At 42.7% G+C, this 21538-nt stretch overlaps 1 protein-coding gene across 1 annotated transcript in view; it reads right to left on the reverse strand.

Moving 5' to 3' along the window:
* acer3 (alkaline ceramidase 3) overlaps positions 1 to 19540 on the reverse strand; it is a 173067-nt gene extending 153527 nt beyond the window's left edge. Inside the window, exon 1 of the mRNA XM_080197681.1 lies at positions 19208 to 19540. Coding sequence (XP_080053807.1) covers positions 19208 to 19361 — 154 coding nt within the window. The 5' untranslated portion in view covers positions 19362 to 19540. The remainder of the gene's footprint in view (positions 1 to 19207) is intronic.
* Positions 19541 to 21538: the final 1998 nt, after the last annotated feature.

The raw sequence follows: 21538 nt of genomic DNA on the forward strand, positions 1-21538 counted from the left end.
CGCAAACCTTGTTCAGTGACAAAGGGATTCAATAGCCCCATGCACACCAAACAAACTTTAAAGGCAACATTGGGGCCAGCTTTAACATTTATTTATTTTTAAAACCAATTTGACCACTTCAAAATGCTTTGGAGTAACCTGAACATCTGGACCTTAGTCCTGGCCTCTGGATTACCAATCCATAACATTTTTGATTTGATTTGATTTACCATTGTCATATGTATTAACATACAGTGAAAAGTATTGTTTCGTACACGCTATACAGACAAAACAGAGAAGGAAATGAGAGAGTAGAGATTGTAGTGTAGAAAGAGGGGCGGCATGGTGGCACAGTGGTTAGCACTGCTGTCTCACAGCACCAGGGACCCAGGGTCGATTCCTGGCTAGGGTTACAGTCTGCAGTGTGCAGAGAAAGATCAACAAAATGCAAGGTAAGTCCATTCAAAAGTCTGACAGCAGCAGGGAAGAAGCTGTTCGTATTATTCTATACTGAACATTTAACTTTCACTGGGAGATAGATGAAAAAGAACACTGTTCACTCAATACTGCAACAGACAATCAGTATCAACCGAACTGAACTCGAGCACATGGCATTTAACAGCAAGATAAGAAAGCTACCGTTGACCAGTTAGTACAGAAAGTCACAAGACCTATCATGCAATTACCCGACACAAGTATTCATTTGCCCAATCTGAAATACATTGTATTCCAATAACAATAAAGCTTGTTTACCAATCAGCCCTAATCAGTGAGCACAGATAAGGATTCAGTAAAAAATACTGATTAATGTTTATAATCAGCTGCAATTTTCCCGTCAATTCATAATTAGCTCAAGTGATTCTGGATTTTAAAATGTAGGTGGTTACTCAAGATCGTAATTACGATTTGCCTTGTTTGACTCATAGTAAAAATTCATTTGGTTTATACCATGGAATCTTGTGGCTTCAATAAATCACTGGTGTTTCAGATGCCTTCTATTTCGTGGCGACTTTATCTTTTACATAAGAAGTAAGAGTATACTGTTCAGTCCCTTGAGCCAGCTCTATCATTCATTAATCATGACTAATGTTGTCTTTTAATTCCATTTTTCTGCCTTATGCCAAATGTTTTGATTCCTCTGACATGGTTTTGAACCTATTCAACCACAATCCGCAGGGGCAGACAGTCCCAAAGACTCTCAATCCTTTGAGTGAAGAATTTTCTCCTTTTCGCTGTCCTAAATGGTCAATCCCTTATCCTGAGGCTGTGCCCCCATGTTCTAGATTCCTCAGCCAAGTAAAATAACCTCTGTGTCTACTTTCTCACATGACTTCAGGAACTTGCATGTTTTTCAATGAGATCACCTACCATTCTTCTGAACTCCTCTGAGTACAAGTCTAATTTACTCAGCCTCTCATCATTGGACAACCATCTCACCCCACAAATTATTCTATTGAATCTTCACTGTCCCACCTCCAATGTAAATATATCCCGCCTTAGATGTGGAAATCAAAACGGCACACAATACTTTTAGTTATATAATAATTATGCCCAGTTCCTCTATAAAAATCATGTTTGCAGCTAGGATTAACTGGTTTCCTCCGGGTGCTCCGGTTCCTTCCTACAGTCTGAAAGACATGTTGGTTAGGTGCATTGACCCGAATAGGCACCAGAGTGTGGCAACTAGGGGAATTTCACAGTAACTTTATTGCAGTGTTAATGCAAGCCTGGCTTGTAACTAATAAATAAACTATGAATAAATAAACTGACCCTAAGAAGGAATGCACAGCTATGTTATGTGGCTGGTTCTGTTTCCCTACCCCAAAGTTCTGAGTCTCCTTGGGGCATGGTTGCTCCCAACATCTATGCATGCCCACTGCAGCAATGGTCAAAAGATAGCAATCAGGAGTGGCAATTGTTCTCCCTTCATTTCCACTCGGACCTACACAGCATTCCAATCGGTATTCTAGCTGAAATCAGCTAATTCTGCATTCAGGGATAAAATTGCTTCAATACAATTCTGTCAGAGGTGGTCAGGAGTATCCAGGCCAATGCGTTTTTCCAATTGTACTACTCTGCAAAATGATAAAATAGCACTATTGTTCACACGGAACAGTTGGCTAGAACATCTGACACCCACATAAAAAAAACAAAACAATCAACAGCCTTAGCTGCAGCATGTAAAATTCAATACTTTCTGCGCAACAAAGCAAGTATATGCCCACCGCTGCTTCAAGTTTTGAGAAAAGATTTACTGTTTGCCAGATTACATTTCAAAAGTACAGATATTTCCTACAAACCTCCCCCAAAAGTCCCTTCAAATTCCACTTGCAGTATCAGCATGAATAGAAACATAGATACTGAAGTAACTACAAGGACATGCACATTTGATCTGGTAGGGCAATTGACTCTGGAAGAGAGAAAAAACAGAGAAATGACCAAAAATATGTTTGATAAGATAGACATAGCAAATCATAGACACAGCACATCATGTAGCACAGGAGGCAGCCAATCAGTCTGTGCCAATATGGTGGTGGTGGCTGTGGGGGGCTCAAAGTCACGAATGAAAGATCGCACTAATTAATCCAATAGGAAACTTATTTTACTCAAATGTGGCAAGAATATTCACTACTATGGAATAGCTGAGATACATTTAAGGGGAAGCTAGATAAATACAAGGGTGACAGGAATGGAAGGATACACCAAGAGGATGAGATGAAGTAGAATTTGAGACGGCTGAGGTGCAATCTGAACGCCAGCACACACCCATCGAGCCATACAACCTGATTCGGTGTTGTAAATTCAACATGGGCAGATTCTTCCACACAACATTGGAAGTAGCTATTAATTTAGCTGAATTGTCATTCCACTTCAAACACCTCCTCCTGGCTGTAGCAGTTCTTGTCCTTATTCAAACAGTTTTGCTTCCTCTGTCCTGCCAAACATTTACTCCACACATTCGAATCAACATGTCAGGACAGGGGGAGGGGGGGTGTGCACTGACAGTAGCGTGTCGTTACAATAAGCTTACTGAGAGAAGAATCAGGGTGAAACAAACAATCTTCAATAACTGCAGTACTCTAAATACCTTTGTTTTGACATTTCTGCAGGGGTTTAACACACATCAGCTCACTGACATTGCTAAAGCCAAGTTTTTTTTTAAATCACAATGAGAGAATTTTCCCCATCGCTTTCTCAGTTTTGCTACACCTATTATGTTTGTTTCTCCTCTCTTTAGTATCAACGGTGGCTAAGTTGGTAGCATTCTAACCAATCAAATGGCTAAGGACTAAAATCCACTTGGATGACACAAGCGCAACCAACCAACACTTCCAGTACATTACCAAGGAAGTGCTACAAATTAGAGGTGTCAGCTTTCAGATGAGGTACTAAGCAAAGTCTCTGTCTGTTCCCTCAGTTGGACTGAAAGGATCCCATGGCACTATTTCCAAAAACAACAGGGGAGCAGCAGCAGCACATTTCTTACATAACAGTGACTACTAAAACAATTTACAGTATCTATGTTATATTCTAACATTCAGGATTAACATGGGGTCAATGTGAATTAACAGGAAAACTGTGGTCAAACACACCACTCTGCACATCAAATGGCAGATGCAACCAAGACAGATGTTGTGAATTTCTCAGCAACACACCCAGATATCAGTAAACACTGAATCAACTAATCTAATTGAAACTCTCTCATCATGAGGGACTGCACAAACTTCTATTTTCAAAGATCAGGCCTCTGAACGTATAGAATTCCTACAGTGCAGAAAGAGGCCATTTGGCTCATCGAACATGCACCGATAACCATTCCACTCAGGCCCCATCCCCGTAACCCCACACATTTATCCTGCTAATTCCCCTGACACTAAGGGGCAATTTAGCATAGCCAATCAACCTAACTAGCAGTTCTTTCAGACTGTAGGAGGAAACCGGAGCACCCGGAGGAAACGCAGACACAGGAAGAACATGCAAACTCTGCACAGACAGTGACCCAAGCTGGAGCTGAATCCAGGTCCCTGGTGCTGTGAGACAGCAGTGCTGACCACTGTGCTACTGGCCCTTCTGCCACATTCTCAGCTCCCCAGAATTTCTTCTGAACCCTAACAGCACAGGACCAGCTAACAATAATTATTTTGCCACCTGGAATCTGCTAACAGCACTTCCTTTCAGTGTGGTCTTTTCCCCTGCTGCAGAATACTCACTCCTCAAGCAAACACACACAAAACTGAAACCCTAAAACTTTCTCAAATCCATCCATCTCATGGCAACTTAGCCTTCCATGGCTCACTGAATGCTTTTAAATTAATTGTATATCTAACTCCCGAAACAATCCTCTGGGCTCCATTTCTTTGTAAGCAATGTAGACAACCTGTCACCAATTCTCCAGCTAAGTAAACCCGCCTGCTGTTTCATGAACTTACCTTTCTAGCTGTTAACTCCTTCAACATGACCCCAACCTTTTAAGTGCAATAGTGTTCAAGCTACGTTAGTTTCATTTATCCCATTTTCTACCATTAAACCTTAATCTGCACCGAACTAAAACTCACCTCTAATATATTATGAGCCATGAACTAGGTGTGTATAACAACATAAAAACGCAATGGCTCAAGAACCATTTACCCTGTAGGGTATCAGTATTAATATATTCAAAAACAAACCCTGGAATTAACACTAACTCCTTTTAATATGTACACAGGTGTCACCTGATAAAGTGGAAGCAACAATAGCTAGTTTTAGCTTCTATAAGTCAAAACACTTTTTAAGCTGCCTCAGGGAGAAACAGGCTGACTTTGAATCATACAAGTTTGCCCAAACTGCTGCCAACACGACTTTCCACTGTGACAGAAGCAGGAAGGAATCAGCACAATTCCCATCAAATCTCTTCTTGGTTTCCACTTTCCTCTTGATTCTTCAAATATGGGCATCACTGCCAAGGCATTTACTACCGGTTCCCAACTGATATAACCAAGCAGCTTACTCAGGCTCTTTAGTGAGAAGTTAGAGAGTTGAGAGGAAAGGGACACCAACTGGCACTCATCAATGCCATTCCTATAAGACCAAGAAGTGGTTCACCACTTAAACCATCAGAAAAAGAGGTGAGCTGGCTTCTTAAGAAGTTAAAAGGTTAATGAAGTTATGCAAACAGCACCAGAGACCCAGATACGATTCCTGGCTTGGGTCACTATCTGTGTGGAGCTTGCACGTTCTCCCCTTGTCTGTGTGGGTTTCCTCTGAATCCTCCAGATTCCTCCCACAGTCCGAAAGACGTGCTAGTTAGATGCATTGGCCATGCTAAAATTCTCCCTCAGTGTATCCAAACAGATGTGGAGTGTGGAAACTAGGAGATTTTCAGTGTTGCAGTGTTAATGCAAGCCAACTTGTGGCTAATAAACTAAACTTTTAACTTCAGCTGCTGATCTTAGAAAAACTTGTCCAAGAACAGAAAACCTCTTCTTTCAGTTTGATGAAGCCAAAGCAATGAAACTCTAATAACCTCAAGTATTTATACGACAGTGACATTGCATGACACTTTGAACTTTCCACCTCAGAAAACTCTCACTCAGTGACAGTGAGCAGAGTGGCATAGTGGTTAGCCCTGCTGCCTCACAGCACCAGGGACCCGGGTTCGATTCCGAGCTTGGATCACTTTGTGTGTGGAGTTTGCACATTCTCTGTGTCTCCATGGTTTCCTCTGGGTGCTCCGGTTTCCTCCCAAAGTCCAAAGATATGCAGGTTAGATGAATTGGCCATGCCAAATTTTCCCTCAGTATACCCAAACAGGTGCTGAAGCGTGGTGACTAGAGGATTTTCACAGTAACTTCATTGCAGTGTGACATTAATAAATTAACTTTACTTTCAAAACTTTTTAACTTTAGTTTCTGTATCATAGCTTGGTATGGTTCCAGCTCTGGCCAAGACCGCAAGAAACTACAAAAGGGCTGTGAACGCAGCCCAGTCCATCACACAAACCAGGCTCCGTCCATTGATCCACCTACACTTCCCACTGTCTCGGGAAAGCAACCAGCATAATGAAGGACCCCACACACTTCGGACATGCTCTCTCTACCTGCCTTCATCAGGAAAGAGATACAAAAGTCTGAAAACACGTAGCAACCGACTCAAGAATAACCTCTTCGTTGTCACCATCAGATTTTTGAATGGTCCTATCACACATTAAGCTGATCTTTCTCCTCACCCTATCGGTAACTGTAACACTATATTCGGCACATTATCCTTCCATCTTCCCCTATGTACTCTATGAATGGTATATTTTGTCTGTGACAACTTACAAGGAGCAATTCTTTTCACAGTATTCCAAAACATGGGACGATAAATCAATTCAATTCTGAGCACTCTTGCGCCACCCCAACATAATACCTCTCAAAATGCTTTCCCCAGCATAATCCAAAGTTTCCAGGGGGTATTTATAATTACTGGGCAGTTTCAGATATTGAATGGAACAAAATTGTACATGTCTGACAACACTCTTTACTAAAATTCTCACATCCTTACCCACTTTTAAAAATATTGTGGTTCAGCATTGCATAACGAAAAGTATTACACTACTAACTTTCTTCTCCTTAATTAAACACCCACCTACTGTATCAGCAATAATGATCCAATTACATTGCTATAGCATCACAAAACTAGATTTAAATGACAGAAATGTAGTGGTCAACTACACAAAAAGTCACTTGGTAGTAAAGAACTTAGATGCTGCTGAAAACATAGGAGTGGGCCATTCAGCCCTTCAAAACTGCTCTGCTATTCAACTCTGCTCTGCTATTCATGGCTGATCAGCTAGCTCAAACACTACTTTCCTGTGCTGTTCCCTTATTCCTACATGTCATTAATATCCCAAAATCTATTGATTTTGGTCTTGAACATGCTCAATGAATGAGCTTCCACAGCCCTTTGGGGTAGGGAATTCCAAAGATTCACCACCCTCCCCAGAATCTATTATTCTACAACTCCTCATCCCAATCCTAAATGACCTGCCCGTTATCCTGAGACTGTGACCCCTAGTTCTCGACTCACTAGCCAAAGGAAACATCCTATCCACATCTACCCTGTCACATCCTGTAACAATTTTGTAGGTTTTAATGAGACAACCCTTTATTCTTCAAAGCACTATAGAGAACACAGGCCCAGTTTCCTCAATTTCTCCCAATTCCACCATCAAGAGATTAGTCTGGCGAACCCCCTTTGCATTTCTTCTACAGTGAGTATATCCTTCCTTAGAAAAGGAGAGCAAAACTGTACACAATACTCCATGTGTAGTCTCACCAAGGCTCCACTGAATTGCAGCAACACGTTTTTGCTTCTGTACTAAATCCCCCTGCATAAAGGCCAACTATTTGCCTTCATAACAGAATGATGCACCTGTATGTTAGCTTTCAGTTACTCGTACACAAAGAAATCCAGGACGCCATGCAAGAAAAATACTGTCCCTCTGTTTTTTCCACCAAAGTGGATAACTTATTCCATCTGTCATATTCTTGTCCATTCATTTAGCCTGTAAAAGCCCCCGTGTGTCCTCCTCATGACTTTTGTGTCTTCAGCAAGTTTAGAAATATTTAATTTGGTTGCCTCATTTAAGTCATTCATATAGATTGTGATTAGCTGTGGCTCTATCACTGATTCTTGCGGTACCCCACAGTAACAGCCTGCCAACCTGAGAATGACTCACTCTTAAACTTTCTTTTCTGTCAGTTAAACAATTATCAATCCACAGCAGTATATCACCCTATAAAGATGCTCATTCACAGTTTAGGGAAAACACAACTTGTTTATTTATGGGTTGAAACTATACAGAGGAATTCAGCCTCGAGGCTGCAATGAGCTCCCAAGATGACTCCAATACAGAAGTCATTGCTTATCAGGGTGATTCTGCACCCTGCTCCCTGGATCATGTGATCCTTACTCTGCAGATTGATCCTCAAAGGGACAATCACCCCATCCCTCCCCCTCTAAGACCCTTAATATAAGTGTCAATCCTCAATGTGCACAATCCCAGATCATTAAACATTTAGTACAAAGTATCAATCAAGCTTTTCAGCGGTTTTCCGAATCCTTGTGGAGTGGTGCAACAACTCTGTCTGGGCGCTGCCACAGGATTGCTGTCAGCTGAAACGACTGTGACAGGTGCCTCTTCAGGCACAGGCAGTTCAGTTGTAGCTGTTTCCATGGAAACGTCAGTTGTGCTTGCCACAGGACGAACAGTGCTAAAACCATCGGCAACACTGGCTGCAGGGGATTCTCTTTTTCAAATGGTCTGTGAATTGAATGGTCCTTCCTTCTCCATCCACTTGATAAGATAGGGGCTCAGTTTTAAAAACAATGATTCCAGGCATCCAACTTGACCCACTAATCAAAATTCTTCTCATAAATGGCATCATCTGCCATGTACTACATCTACTATGTAGACTGACATGAACAATAACTTGCCTTTTGATGAAGGGGCAGGGCTGCGAAAGCTAGTGGCTTGTGCTACCAAATAATCCTGTTGGACTTTAACCTGATGTTGTGTTTAAAGAGCAGACCAGATTAGAGGCTAAAATTATTACAAAGTTGTATAATGTCACAGGAAAGCTGCCAGTGAAATCACAGAAGGTCAATATGCAGCTGACTGTAAGTACTTAGTATTATACTGAAAATGTTGTTTAGTGTGACAAAAGTCTCAGGCAGACTGGCAATAATTGGGTAATTCCCTTAATGAGTATGCCAAAGAACTCCAGTCCTTCGTGTCACAGGAATAATTTTAGGCATATCATGTGTTTTATTTCACTGTCCTCCACTCACTGTACTTTATTGAAGAAAGAATCCTGCTTTTATCAGGAGAATAGAATCTCTACAGTGCAGAAGGAGGCCATTTGGCCCACTGAGTGTCCACCAACTCTCTGACAGAACATCTTACACAGGCCCATTCCCCGTAACCCCACATATATGCCGCATTAATGCCCCGAACCTACAAATCTTGAGACAATAAGGGGCAATTTAGGCATGGCCAATCCACCTAACCTGCACATCATTGGACTGTGGGAGGAAACTCGCACAGACATGGGGAGAACATGCAAACTCCACACAGACAGTCACCTGAGACCTGAACTGAACCTGGATCCCTGGTGCTGTGAGGCAGCAGTGCTAACCACTGTGCCGCCCCTATAGAATGCTGTAGTTCTGGTCACAAGTTACCTCTGCTGCAGTACATAAGTGCTATTTAAAATAGACAGTTTGTTTAGTAACTGGACTCCTTGTTCCAAGTCCTGGCTCTCCCTCAACCTATTGTCTTAAGACACCTATGTTAATCCTTACTCAAAACACAAAGCTACTATTTTATACCACACATGCGGACTGATCATCATCGGCTTACTTAAATAGAATATTCTTCAAATCACAGAACACTTGTAGGTACACGCTAACAGAAAACATCCATTACATCATTCTCCCACAATGTTTCTCTCTTCAGCTCCTCCCCCCCGCCCCCATCAGCAGGAGCCAGATATGCTGGGATACAGTCCCACTAAACCTTTAATACCTTACCTAGGTGACCAAGCAAGACTGATCTTTGGCAAGGAGTGGCAGCAAGTCTGGAGGCCCATCAAAGCCAGGTAATAGCCTATCCTCACCCAACCTTGACAATGGTGCATTTCGCAGCAAGACTCACTAATTAATTGTTAGGAGCAGAACGCCACTCTGGAAGATTTTACTTAACTCTGTACCATATGGATGGTGATTCCAATTATTGTACCTCAACTACAGTCTTACCTGAGATTGGAAGCCCAAGGTTCAAATCTGTCACCGCCGTCATCGGTACCACACCAGATTAAGATGTGGAGATGCCAGCATTGGACTGGCATGGACACAGTAAGTAGTCTCACACATCAGGTTAAAGTCCAACAGGTTTATTTGGAATCACAAGCTTTCGGAGTGCTGCCTTTCATCGGGTGATTCACCTGATGAAGGAGCCTCTAAAAGCTCGTGATTCCAAATAAACCTGTTGGACTTTAACCTGGTGTTGTTAAGACTTCTTACTGTGTCCACTGGATAAGACATTTGCCCTTACACTTGCACTGCAGGATATAAGAGAGTCCCAACATTTGATATTATTTATGACTACTTAATTGCTGTAGCTACATCGATTTCTTTCTCAATGCTGCAGTAGTGGACAGGTTCCATACAAACAACCTACTGGGCATTGATTTCTCATAAGGCTGCCAGTTTAGCAAAGTAGCCAAATCTTATGTACCTAGGCATGGGAGATAACTGATGCTGAGGTTCCCTGAAATGCTGGTGAGCTAAGGAAAGTCAGATAGACCCATTCGCATGCTGACTGAAATATCAGTAAGCTGCTCTACAGGCCCTGTATCTCTCAGCTAATTCACGCCCTGACTTGGCAGTCTGCCCACTATTATGGGCAACATTTGAATCAGTTTTGAGACTCAGCTGTTGAACCATAGCATAAACAAAGAGAGGAAAAAGAACAATCATATGACATTACACCATGCTCTGTTCATGCACTGGTAAAACAGCCGCTCTTAAAACATTCAAATGTTAGTGTGATCTGGGGGGGAAAGTCACAGAATAATATTCAAACAGCAAGTCAGCTGTGATTTCTATATCGTGGACAAACTGAGGCAAATCAGTTTCTATAAATCATATTTTTACTGACACGTTCCAATTAGGCAATTTGATTTTTTTTAACCTTTTTTTACCATCCTAGAGTTCTCACCCCTCAGTCACCAGCTGCATCCAGGTGGGTGGCATGGTGGCACGTAACACTGGTACCTCACAACACCAGAAAGCCAGGTTCAATTCTGGCTTTGAAATTGTGTGTAGAATTCGCTTGTCCTGCCCCTGCCCCTTCTGCTCCTTCTTCCCCCTCCCCCCATCCTCGCATGGGTTTCCCCCAGGTACTCCAGTTTCCTCCTCCAGCCCGAAGATGGTAGGTTAGGTGGATTAGCCATGGTGAGTGCATGGGGTTACAGAGATAGGGCCAGCAGTTGGGCCTGGGTAAGATGCTCTTTCAGAGAGTCAGCGCAGACTCGTTGAGCCGAATGGTAAAGATTCTGTGGATTCTATGGTCTGCATCTCTCTACTGAGCAGCCCATAATCACCAGGATCAGGTAATAGTCTCCTGTCATAGCAAGTTCCCAGAATGAACATCCAAAAATGCTGACAGGACAAGATCCATCATTCAGCATGTCTATATAATTGTGATTCTTCATACCAAATCTGGACATGTCATCTCCTGGAGGAGATGAAAAGACAGACATAAAGCAAGGTTAAAAATAAAGCTGGGAAATTCCCCTGCAACTTCCACCCATCACCCCCACCCACATTAAACAAATAAAATTAAAACTAGCAGACTATTTTGGCCCCGAGCAATGTCATTACACCTACTGTATTACAGCTGTTTTCACCCTAGACAGAAGACATTGGGTCCTAACATCCTTGGAGTGGCAATCAGTGCAGAGACTTATTCTTCAGTGCCTGTCTTGTCAGATCTTCCTGACTCATGCCGGGTGAGATTCTGACAGCAAAATGCATTCTTGGCTCCAGCGATGAAATGTAAAAAAAAGAGTGAAGAACATGCTTTTACTGCACTAGCAGCTGTAAAGCAGGCAAGGGCATGGGATGTGGGATTCAGACATTAGGAGACTGTGGTTTGGGGTAGAGGGGTGAGGGTAGCCTACTATTGACAAGTTTGCAGATGGCATGGTGGGGAGGCAAATGGTGAGGATGACACATGGACCAGGGTTTTCCGGCCACACTTGCCCTGAAACTGTAAAATCCCTCCCGCGAGGTCAAAGGACCTTTCCATGATCCATCCCTCACCCACTACAATGCCCTACGATGGCAGGCAGAATAGGATAATTCACCCTGTAGAGTCTACAGAGAGAATATAGACAGATTAGGTGAATGGGCAAAAATCTGGCAGATAGTGTAATGTCAGAAAATGTGAAATTATGCACTTTGGCAGGAAGAATAAAGGAGCAGAGTATTATTTAAATGGACAAAGACTATAGAAAACTGCAGCAAGTTCAGCAGGTAATTAGGAAAGGCAAATGAAATATTAACCTTTACTTCAAAGGCAATGGGGTATAAAAAAGGGAAATCTCACCAAAACTCTACAAGCACTATTTAGACCACACCTGGAATACTGTAGACAGTTTTGGTCCCCTTATCTGAGGAAAGATATTCTGGCATTGGAGACACTCCAGTGAAAATTAGCTGGAAGGTTGACCCAGCTATGGAGGGATTTTCTTATGAGGAGAGGTTAAGTAGATTGGGCCTTTATATTGGAGTTTAAAACAATGATCTTATTGAGACATGTAGGATTCTCAGGGAGCTTCACAAGGTAGATGCTGAGACACTGTTTCCCCTTGTGGGTGACCAAAGCGCATCTCGGAGGAAGAGGTCACCCTTTATGACAGAAATGAGGAGGGTAGGGAATTCTTTACCACAGAGGGCTGTAGAGGCTGGGTCGTGAAGTATGTTCAAGGTTGAGATAGGCAGATTTTTAATCAGTATGGGAATTGAGGGTTATGGGCGGGAAAATGAAGTTGAGGACTATGTCAGATCAGTCATGATCTCATTAAAAGGCACAGCAAACTCGATGGGCCAAATAGCCTACATCTCATCCTACAACTTATGGTCTAATTTCCATGAGACTTGTGCTCTTGTCGCAGGAGCTCCTCAAAGCAGCAACCTACATCTAACACATTTTGAGTGCTTCATCAATAGCCCCCCTCCATCAAAGGACAGAAGAACAGATGTTCACTTTTGATTGCACTAAGTACAGCTCCATTTGCAATGAAGCAGTCCGTGACCATCTGCATTAAGACAAAGAGAATCCAAATGTCCCTCCAGCATGTTCTACAGCATCATCTTCACCAAATTCTCCATCAACATCCTAGAAGTCATCATTGACCAGAAGCTCACTGGAACAGCTGCCTTACTCCCATGATATTGGATCTGGTCATTCTGTGACAAATGAGTTACCTCCTGACTGTCCACACCACCTACAAATCATAAATCAGGAGTGCAATAGGCCGAGCTGCAATAAAAAGCTTGACAGCATCCAGGAAAAAGCAGTATATTTGATTTGCAAATCAGCCAACATTTATTCCCTGCATCATGTACCATCCACAAGATGCACTACAACAATGCACCAACACCTCCCAAATCAGTAACCTCTACCATCTAGCAGAACAAGGACAGCAGGCACATGGGAATGGCACTAGCTACAAATTGCCCTCCAAGTTAGAATTATCCACACTCTAATTATCATTCCTTCATCATTGCTGAGTTTTTTCTTCTCTATGAATGGTATGCTTTGTCTATATACCATGCAAGAAACAATACTTTTCGCATTATACTATATTTGTGACAATAATAAGTCAAATCAAAAATCCTGAAACTTCCTCCCCAACAACACTGTAAATGTACTTGCACCATGTGGAGTGCAGCAATTTAAAGCAGCAGCTTGCCACCAAATTCTCAAAGGGCAAGGGCAGCCAATAAATGCTGGGCTTGCCAGAAAAATTCCTACGCAGAGAATGTTCTGTTTTTTACCAAACTTGCGTCATCCTGAAAAAAGAAACACGATGTTGAAATTTTTCATCTTGAATTCATCAGGACAGATGCAAGAATGCCAAATTTTAAAGAGAGAAATAATTTATACGGCATGAAAAAAGATTGCTGACTGGTTGGCAGGCTAACTGATTGGCTGAGGCATTGCCACAAAGAACGTACCAGCGAACTATTGTTCCCCCAAGAACGTGCCAAGGAACTATTGTTCCCCATGTTTCTGTACAATTCAAAAAAGATACAATTCCTGGACACATTCCTTCCGCCTGCACAGGACAGGTCTTGCATACAAATATATATAGTTTTCAGTAAGCATGATGAACAACATTACAAGCCCAAATGATAAACTTAACTTGGTTATTAGTGTCAATCTTGTAACACTTGGGATTGTTCAGCAAGTTCTGTCCAACCACGGAATCACAACATGTCTCTTTCTTCAAACAAGTAACATCGGAGCAGGAGTGGGCAATTTGGCCCTTCAGACCTGCTCCACATTCAATATGATCATGGTTAATCTGGTTCTGGTCTTAGGTCCACTATTCTGTCTGCCCTCCATAACCCTTGGCTCCTTTGCCTAACAAAAATCTGTCTCACTCAGCTTTGAATAAATTTAAATAGCCAGCCTCCACTATTTTCTGGAGATGAGAGTTCCACACACCAGTGATCCGTTAGGAGAAAAAAGATCTCCCCCATATCAGTCTTAAAAGGGAGACCTCTTAACTTTAAACTACGTCCCCTGGTTTCAGTCTCCTCTATAAGAAACATCCTCCAGGTATCTATCCAACAAGTCCCCTCAGGATCTTATTTATTTCAGTAAGATCACCTCTCATTTTTCTAAACTCTAATCAGCACAGGCCCAACCTGTTCAATCTTCCTTTATAACTCCCAGGAATTAATCTAAACTTAAATAAAATTTATGAACTAATAAATGATAATCCCTCGTGCCACTTTCTTTTCAGTTGTCCGTCAAATAATCCAGTTAATATGTATGGATAACAAGTATCATTTTTTGAATTGTGATCAACTATCCCTTCTAGCACCGAACAAACAGGAACAAAAAAAAAAGCACATGAAAAATCATTGTTAAGCAGAGTCCATCCATTACCTGCCTCAGCTGAAAATCCAGATCTATCATAACCAATTTATTATCTTAGCCTCCATTTTTTTTGTTTCGTGTTTTTCCTTCTTGACCTTTCTGCAGCATTCCCAGTCTAACACGTCATCCTTTTCCATGGTCTACCTCAATGGATCCGGAACTTGTGTACTTCTATTACTACCAGACCCAACAAAGTCAGCCCTCCTCAAACAGCCACTGATCTTTACACTCAATCGCCTGAGAGGTCGCGTAAGCATCCAACCTTGCACACACCCGCCCCTCATTCCATCACAGGTCTCTTTCACAGACATCATCTGTATACACAATTCCATCAACAACAAAATACATTAGTCAGCTGTCTTGTTTGACTCCATGACCAACAACACTGAGAATTCATCATCAAACAGAAAGCAAAGAGTAGGAATAAACATATTATTCTCAGAATGGTAGCTGTTAATAGTGGGATACTGCAAGGATCTAGCTAAGTCCACAACTTATATAAATGATTTAGATGTGGGATCAATTGTAATATTTCCAAATTTGCTGTTGACACCAAACTGGGTGGGAATGTTGTGAGGAGGATACATGGAGGCTTCATGAGGACTTGGACGGACTAAGGGAATGAGCTCGAACATGGCAGATGGATAATAATGTGAATAAATGTGAAGTTATTCATTATGGCAGAAAAAACAAGGCAGCAGAGTACTTCTTAGATATTGAGAAGCTGGAAGGGTAGGTGTCCAAAGGAACCTGAGTGTCGTCGTTCATGAGTCACTGATAGCTAGGTTGCAGATGCAACAAGTAATTAGGAACACAAATGGCATGTTAGCCTTCATTGTGAAGGAATTTAAGTACAGGAGAAAGGACGTCTTGCAGCAGATTCTTGATGAGACTCACCTGTTGTATTGTGCACAGTTTTGGTTCCCTTGTCTTCGAAAGATATACTTGCCAAAGAAGTGCAATGAGGTTCACCAGATTAATCCCTTGTATTATTGCCAAATTGTTTTATGAGGAGAGGTTGAGATTACTGGGTCTGTATTCCCTAGAGTTTTGAAGAATGAGAGGCGGCCTCTTTGAAACTCACACACTTATTTTACAGAACGTGACAGGGTGCATGTAGATTAGATATTTCCCCTGGTTGTTTAGTATCAAACCAGGGGATATAATCTCAGGATAAGGGCAAACCATTTCAGAGAGAGATCAAACAAATGTCTTCATTCAGAGGATATGAATCTTTGGAATTCTCTAACCCAGAGAACTACGGAAGCTCAATCATTGAGCACATTCAAGACAGAATTCGATGGATTTCTAGAGACAAATGACAATAAGGAATATGGAAATGGTGCATGAAAATGGCATTAAGGTAAATGGTCAACCATGATCAAACTGAATGGCAGGTGAGGCTCAGCTGGCCAAATGACTTACTGCTATTTCCATGTCAGACATCAAGGTTGAACCCTTTCAACAGACTAAAGTATCCTTGCCATCAACTCAATCTTCCTCCCTGGCTGCTCTCTAAATTTGAGCAAAATTGCGTGTAAACTCCAGATTCTATACAGCCCAAAACCTATCTAACTTCCATTCTGTTACTTTATTCAACACTTAAGCCTCTATTACCTATTGGCTAAACTTTCTGCTCTTAAAAAGAGGTTTGTAAATGTACAATTGTGTTGTCCTATATTCTTGGCACAGTCTGTATTTAAATTATCAAAGCCATTTCATATTGTTTTCATACTGTTCAGCTGACTTCAAAACATCAAAGAACAAAGAATAAGAACAAAACAAAGCGCAGCACAGGAACAGGCCCTTCGGCCCTCCAAGCCTATGCTGATCGTGATGCCCTAACTAATAAGCAAAACCTTCTGCCCTTATTCGATCCATAGTCCTCTATTTCCTCCCCATTCATACCTCTTAAATGTTGCTCATGTGCCTGCTTCCACCACATCCTCTGGCAGCACGTTCCAGGCACTTATCACACTCTGCATGAAAAACTTCCCCCGCACATCTCCCTTAAACTTCCCCGCCTCACCTCGAAGCTGTGCCCCCTTGTAATTGACACTTCCTGGGAAAAAGCCTCGGACTATCCATCCTGTCTATGCCTCTTATAATTTTGTAGAGGTCTATTAGGTCTTCCCTCAGCCTCTGTCTTTCAGTGAAAACAATATGAGTTTATTCAACCTCTCCTCATAGCCAACACCCTCAAGACCAGGCAATATCTTGGTGAACCTTCTCTGCACACTCTCCAAAGTTTCCACATCCTTCTGGTGGTGGTTAGAACTGCATGCAATATTCCAGATGTGACTCAACCAATGTTTTATATTGTTGCAACATGACTTCCCAAATCCTATACTCAATGCACCAGCTGATGAAGGCAAACATGCCATATGCCCTTTTAATCACATTGGCCACCTGTGTTGCCACTTTTAGGGAACTGTGGACCTGCATGCCCAGACCTCTCTGTATGTTAACGTTCCTAAGGGTTCTGCCATTTATGGTATAATCTGTAGCTAAATTTGATTCTCCAAAATGCATCACCTCGCATTTCATAGAATCATAGAACCCTACAGTGCAGAACGAGGCCCTTCAGCCCATTGAGTCTGCACCGAACACAATCCCACCCAGGCTCTACTCCCATATCCCTACATATTATACCCACTAATCCCTCTAACCTACATATCCCTGGACACTAAGGGGCAATTTCTTAGCATGGCCAATCAACCTAACCCGCACATCTTTGGACTGTGGGAGGAAACCGGAGTACCCGGAGGAAACCCACACAGACACGAGGAGAACGTGCAAACTCCACAGATAGTGACCCGAGCTGGGAATCGAACCCAGGACCCTGGAGCTGTGAAGCAGCATGCTAACCACTGTGCTACCATGCCGTCCAAATTTGTCCAGATTAAACTCCATTTGCCATTTCTGTGCCCAAGTCTCCAATCTATCGATATCCTGTTGTATCCTTTGACAATCCTCAGCACTATCATCAACTCCGCCAATCTTTGTGTCATCTGCAAACTTACTAACCAGACCTCCCACACTTTGCTCCAGATCACTTGTATATGCTACAAACAGCAGAGGTCTCAGTGCTGATCCCTCTGGAACACCACTCGCTTCAGATTTTCATTCTGAAAAACACTTCCACTGCTACTGTCTTCTATAACCAAGCCAATTCTGTACTCATCTAGCCATTCATCACTGCAGAACCTTTCAGAAAATTCACATTGAAGAAACTGTAACAAACATTGTGGCACAAGTTACTTTATTGTGGTATGTTTTTGTCCAAATATAGATGGTAAAATGTTTTTTTAAAATAAAATTTCCCAGGAACTATAATCAGTACGCACACCCAGCAAAATGATATTGTACAGTGATAATTCAACGAGTCCCATGGTTACCATAACAGAGGAGGCCAAAATACACAGCAAAATCGGGGAAACACCCTAGCCACACAGCAATCTGACTTACACACACTCCGCCTTTCTAATATTACTGAGTCAAAATCTTGATATCCTGCCTAACAGCATCACCGCAAGAACTGTAACAGTTGAAAACCACAGCTGTCATCAAGATGGTGGCACTTCTGCCTCACAGCACCAGGGACCCTAATTCAATTCCAGCCTTGGGTGACTGTCTCACGTTCTCTATGTCTGCATGGGTTTCCTCAGGGTACTCCAGTTTCCTCCCACAGCCCAAAGATGTGCAGGTTAGATTGACTGACCATGTTAAATTGCACCTTTGTGTCAGGGAGGATTACTGGGTTGAATACGTGGGGTTATGGGGGATAGGGCCTGGGTGGGATTGTTGTCGGCGCAATCTCAAGAGATCAAATGGCCTCTTTCTGCACTGTAGGGATTCTATGATCACCTTCACAGGGCAACGGCATTAAAATTAGCATGGTCAGGGTCACCCGAAAACAAATTCTTAAAAAAACTAGGAAATTTAAAAAAAAGTCAGAAAGCAAAGTTTTGGACCATCATAGTACAACAAATAATACAATCTCCTAAATGTTTATTTATTTTCACTGAAGTCATTCAAAGGACATTGAAATGCAACCGGTGTTCAAGGGCATCTGGAGCCCCTTTCATGTAAATACACCCAAAAATTTCCATGTGGCACAGGAGTGAAAGAAGTGTGTCACAATCTGAGGGCAAATAACGAGAAGGAAAACTCTTCGATTCCAACAGAATTAATTCCATTTGAATTTAAAAAAAACTTATAAAGGGACTGACAGTAACACACATGCGCAGCAGGAACCGGCCGGCACGTTTTGCTTCTCTCTTCAAAAAAAATTGTAAAGAATAATTTTATATTTTGCGGAGGCGGGCGTTTAACAAAACGGGTTGATCTGTTTTATTTTTAAAAAAAAGGAAAATGAAGAGAGGGTGAGGTTTGAACTTCGGGTCAGTTCGGGACGGTGCCAGGCCTCGGGCTGCTCGGAATGTAAGAGATTTATCTTACTTCGGGAGGGGAAGGGGTGAGGGTAAAAGAGAGGAAATAAAGGCTGATATGGTCAACATGAGGACTCACAGAACTCGGCGATGTGGTAGGACACGGCGTAGTTCTCCTCGCACCAGTCCAGAGTCGAGGTGGGCTCTCCCCAGAAGCCTGGCCGGTCATAGACGGGCGCCATGTTTGGAGGAGGCGGAGGAGAGGCGGCGGCGGCACTAGGCCCCGTCACCATGGCAACCCTCCCTTTCAGCCAGCTCCAGCCCAGTCTCAGGCTCGCCTCACTGTGACCTCCGTAGATGCTCAATGCCACCCTCCACACTCAGACCTTTCTTTCTCCTCCCCCTCTGTCTCACACATTTCTTCCCGACTGAAAGAAGAAAATCGAAAGAAAAATCAGTGGTTTCCCTGGATGGAAATCACAGGACAGTTCCTACCCGATGGCCGAAGGAGACCGTTTGGCCCATCCCAAGCCTGCACCAAAAACAATCCCACCCTTCGCACTTAGTTCTCTCCCTCTCTCTCTAAGACATTGTTCTCAGACGGTACGGTGGCACAGTAGTTAGTCCCTCATAGCAAGAAGTCTCACAACACCAGGTTAAAGTCCAACAGGTTTATTTGGTAGCAAAAGCCACTAGCTTTTGGAGCGCTGCTCCTTCGTCAGGTGACTGGTCCTCATAGCACCAGCGACCCGGGTTCAATTCCTGGCTTGGGTCTGTGTAGAGTTTGCACATTCTTCCCATGTCTGCATGGGTTTCCTCTGAATGCTTCGATTTCCTCCCACGGTTCAAAGATGTGCTGGTTAGATGCATTGGCCATGCTAAATTCTCCCTCAGTGTACATGAACAGGCGCTGGAGTGTGGCAACTAGGGGTACTTCACAGTAATTTCATTGCAGTGTTAATGTAAGACTACTTGTGACTAATAAATAAATTTTATTTTACATTTTTTCCTTATTGAAATAAGAAAATCAAAAGAAAAATAAGTAATTTCCCTGGTTGGAAATCACAGAACAATTCCTACAGTGAGAAAGGAGACCATTTGGCCCATCTCAGCCTGCACCAAGAACAATCCTACCTTTCGCACTTAGTTCTTTCCCTCTCTCTCAGACATTGTTCTCAGATTGTCCTCAGATGGCACAGTGACACAGTGGTTAGCGCTGCTGCCTCACAGCAAAATGTCTCACAACACCAGGTTAAAGTCCAACAGGTTTATTTGTTACCAAAAGCCACTAGCTTTCAGAGCGCTGCTCCTTCATTAGGTAAGTGGTCCTCATTGGGCCAGCAACCCACGTTCGATTCCTGGCTTGGGCCACTGTCTGTGTGGAGTTTGCACATTCTCCCCGTGTCTGCTTGGGTTTCCTCTGAGTGCTCCAATTTCCTCCCACAGTCCAAAGATGTGCAGGTTAGGTGCATTGGCCCATGCTAAATGCTCCCTCAGTGTACCTGAACAGGCGCTGGAGTGTGGCGACTAGGGGTATTTCACAGTAACTTCATTGCAGTGTTAATATAAGCCTACTTGTGACGAATAGATAAACTTTATTTTACATTTTTTCCTAATTGAAATAAGAAAGTCAAAAGAAGAATAAGTAATTTCCCTGGTTGGAAATCACAGAATAGTTCCTACGGTGCAGAAGGAGACCATTTGGCCCATCTCACCCTGCACCAACAACAATCCTACCCTTTGCACTTAGTCCTTTCCCTCGCTTTAGACGTTCCTTCCTGATTGAAATAAGAAAGTCAAAAGATAAATAAGTAATTTCCCCAGTTGAAAAATTCATAGAATCCCTATAGTGCAGAAGGAGGCCATTCTGCCCATCGAGCTTGCACCGACAACAATCCCATCCAGGCCTTATCCCCATGACTGCATGTATTTATAGAATCATAGAATTCTTATAGTGCAGAAGGAGGCCATTCTGTCCATCAAACCGACATCTACAACAATCCATCCCAAGCCCTATCCTCGTGGCTTCACGTATTTACCCTGCTAAAATCCCTGACATGAAGGGATTTGGGTACACTGAACCAGAATTTAGCATGGCCAATCAACTTAACCTGCACATTGGCACAGTGGTCAGCAGTGCTGCCTCACAACACCTGGGACCCAGGTTCGATTTCTGGCTTGTGCCTTTGTGAGGAGTCGCACGTTCTCCCCATGTCTGCGTGGGTTTCCTCCCGGTGCTTCGGTTTCCTCCCACAGTCCGAAAGACATGCTGGTTAGGTGCATTTGGCCATGCTAAGTTCTGGTTCAGTGTACCCAAACAGGCGCTGGAATGTGGCAGCTAGGGGATTTTCACAGTAACTTCATTGTAGTGTTAATATAAGCCAACTTGTGACACCAATAAATAAATCTAAATCAGCGCAGAAGGAGACCATTCAGCACATTGAGCTTGCACTGACAAAATCCCATCCAG

This window comes from Carcharhinus amblyrhynchos, chromosome 10 (genome assembly GCF_965287045.1).
Source record: "Carcharhinus amblyrhynchos chromosome 10, sCarAmb.v2.hapA, whole genome shotgun sequence".
NCBI lineage: Eukaryota > Metazoa > Chordata > Chondrichthyes > Carcharhiniformes > Carcharhinidae > Carcharhinus > Carcharhinus amblyrhynchos.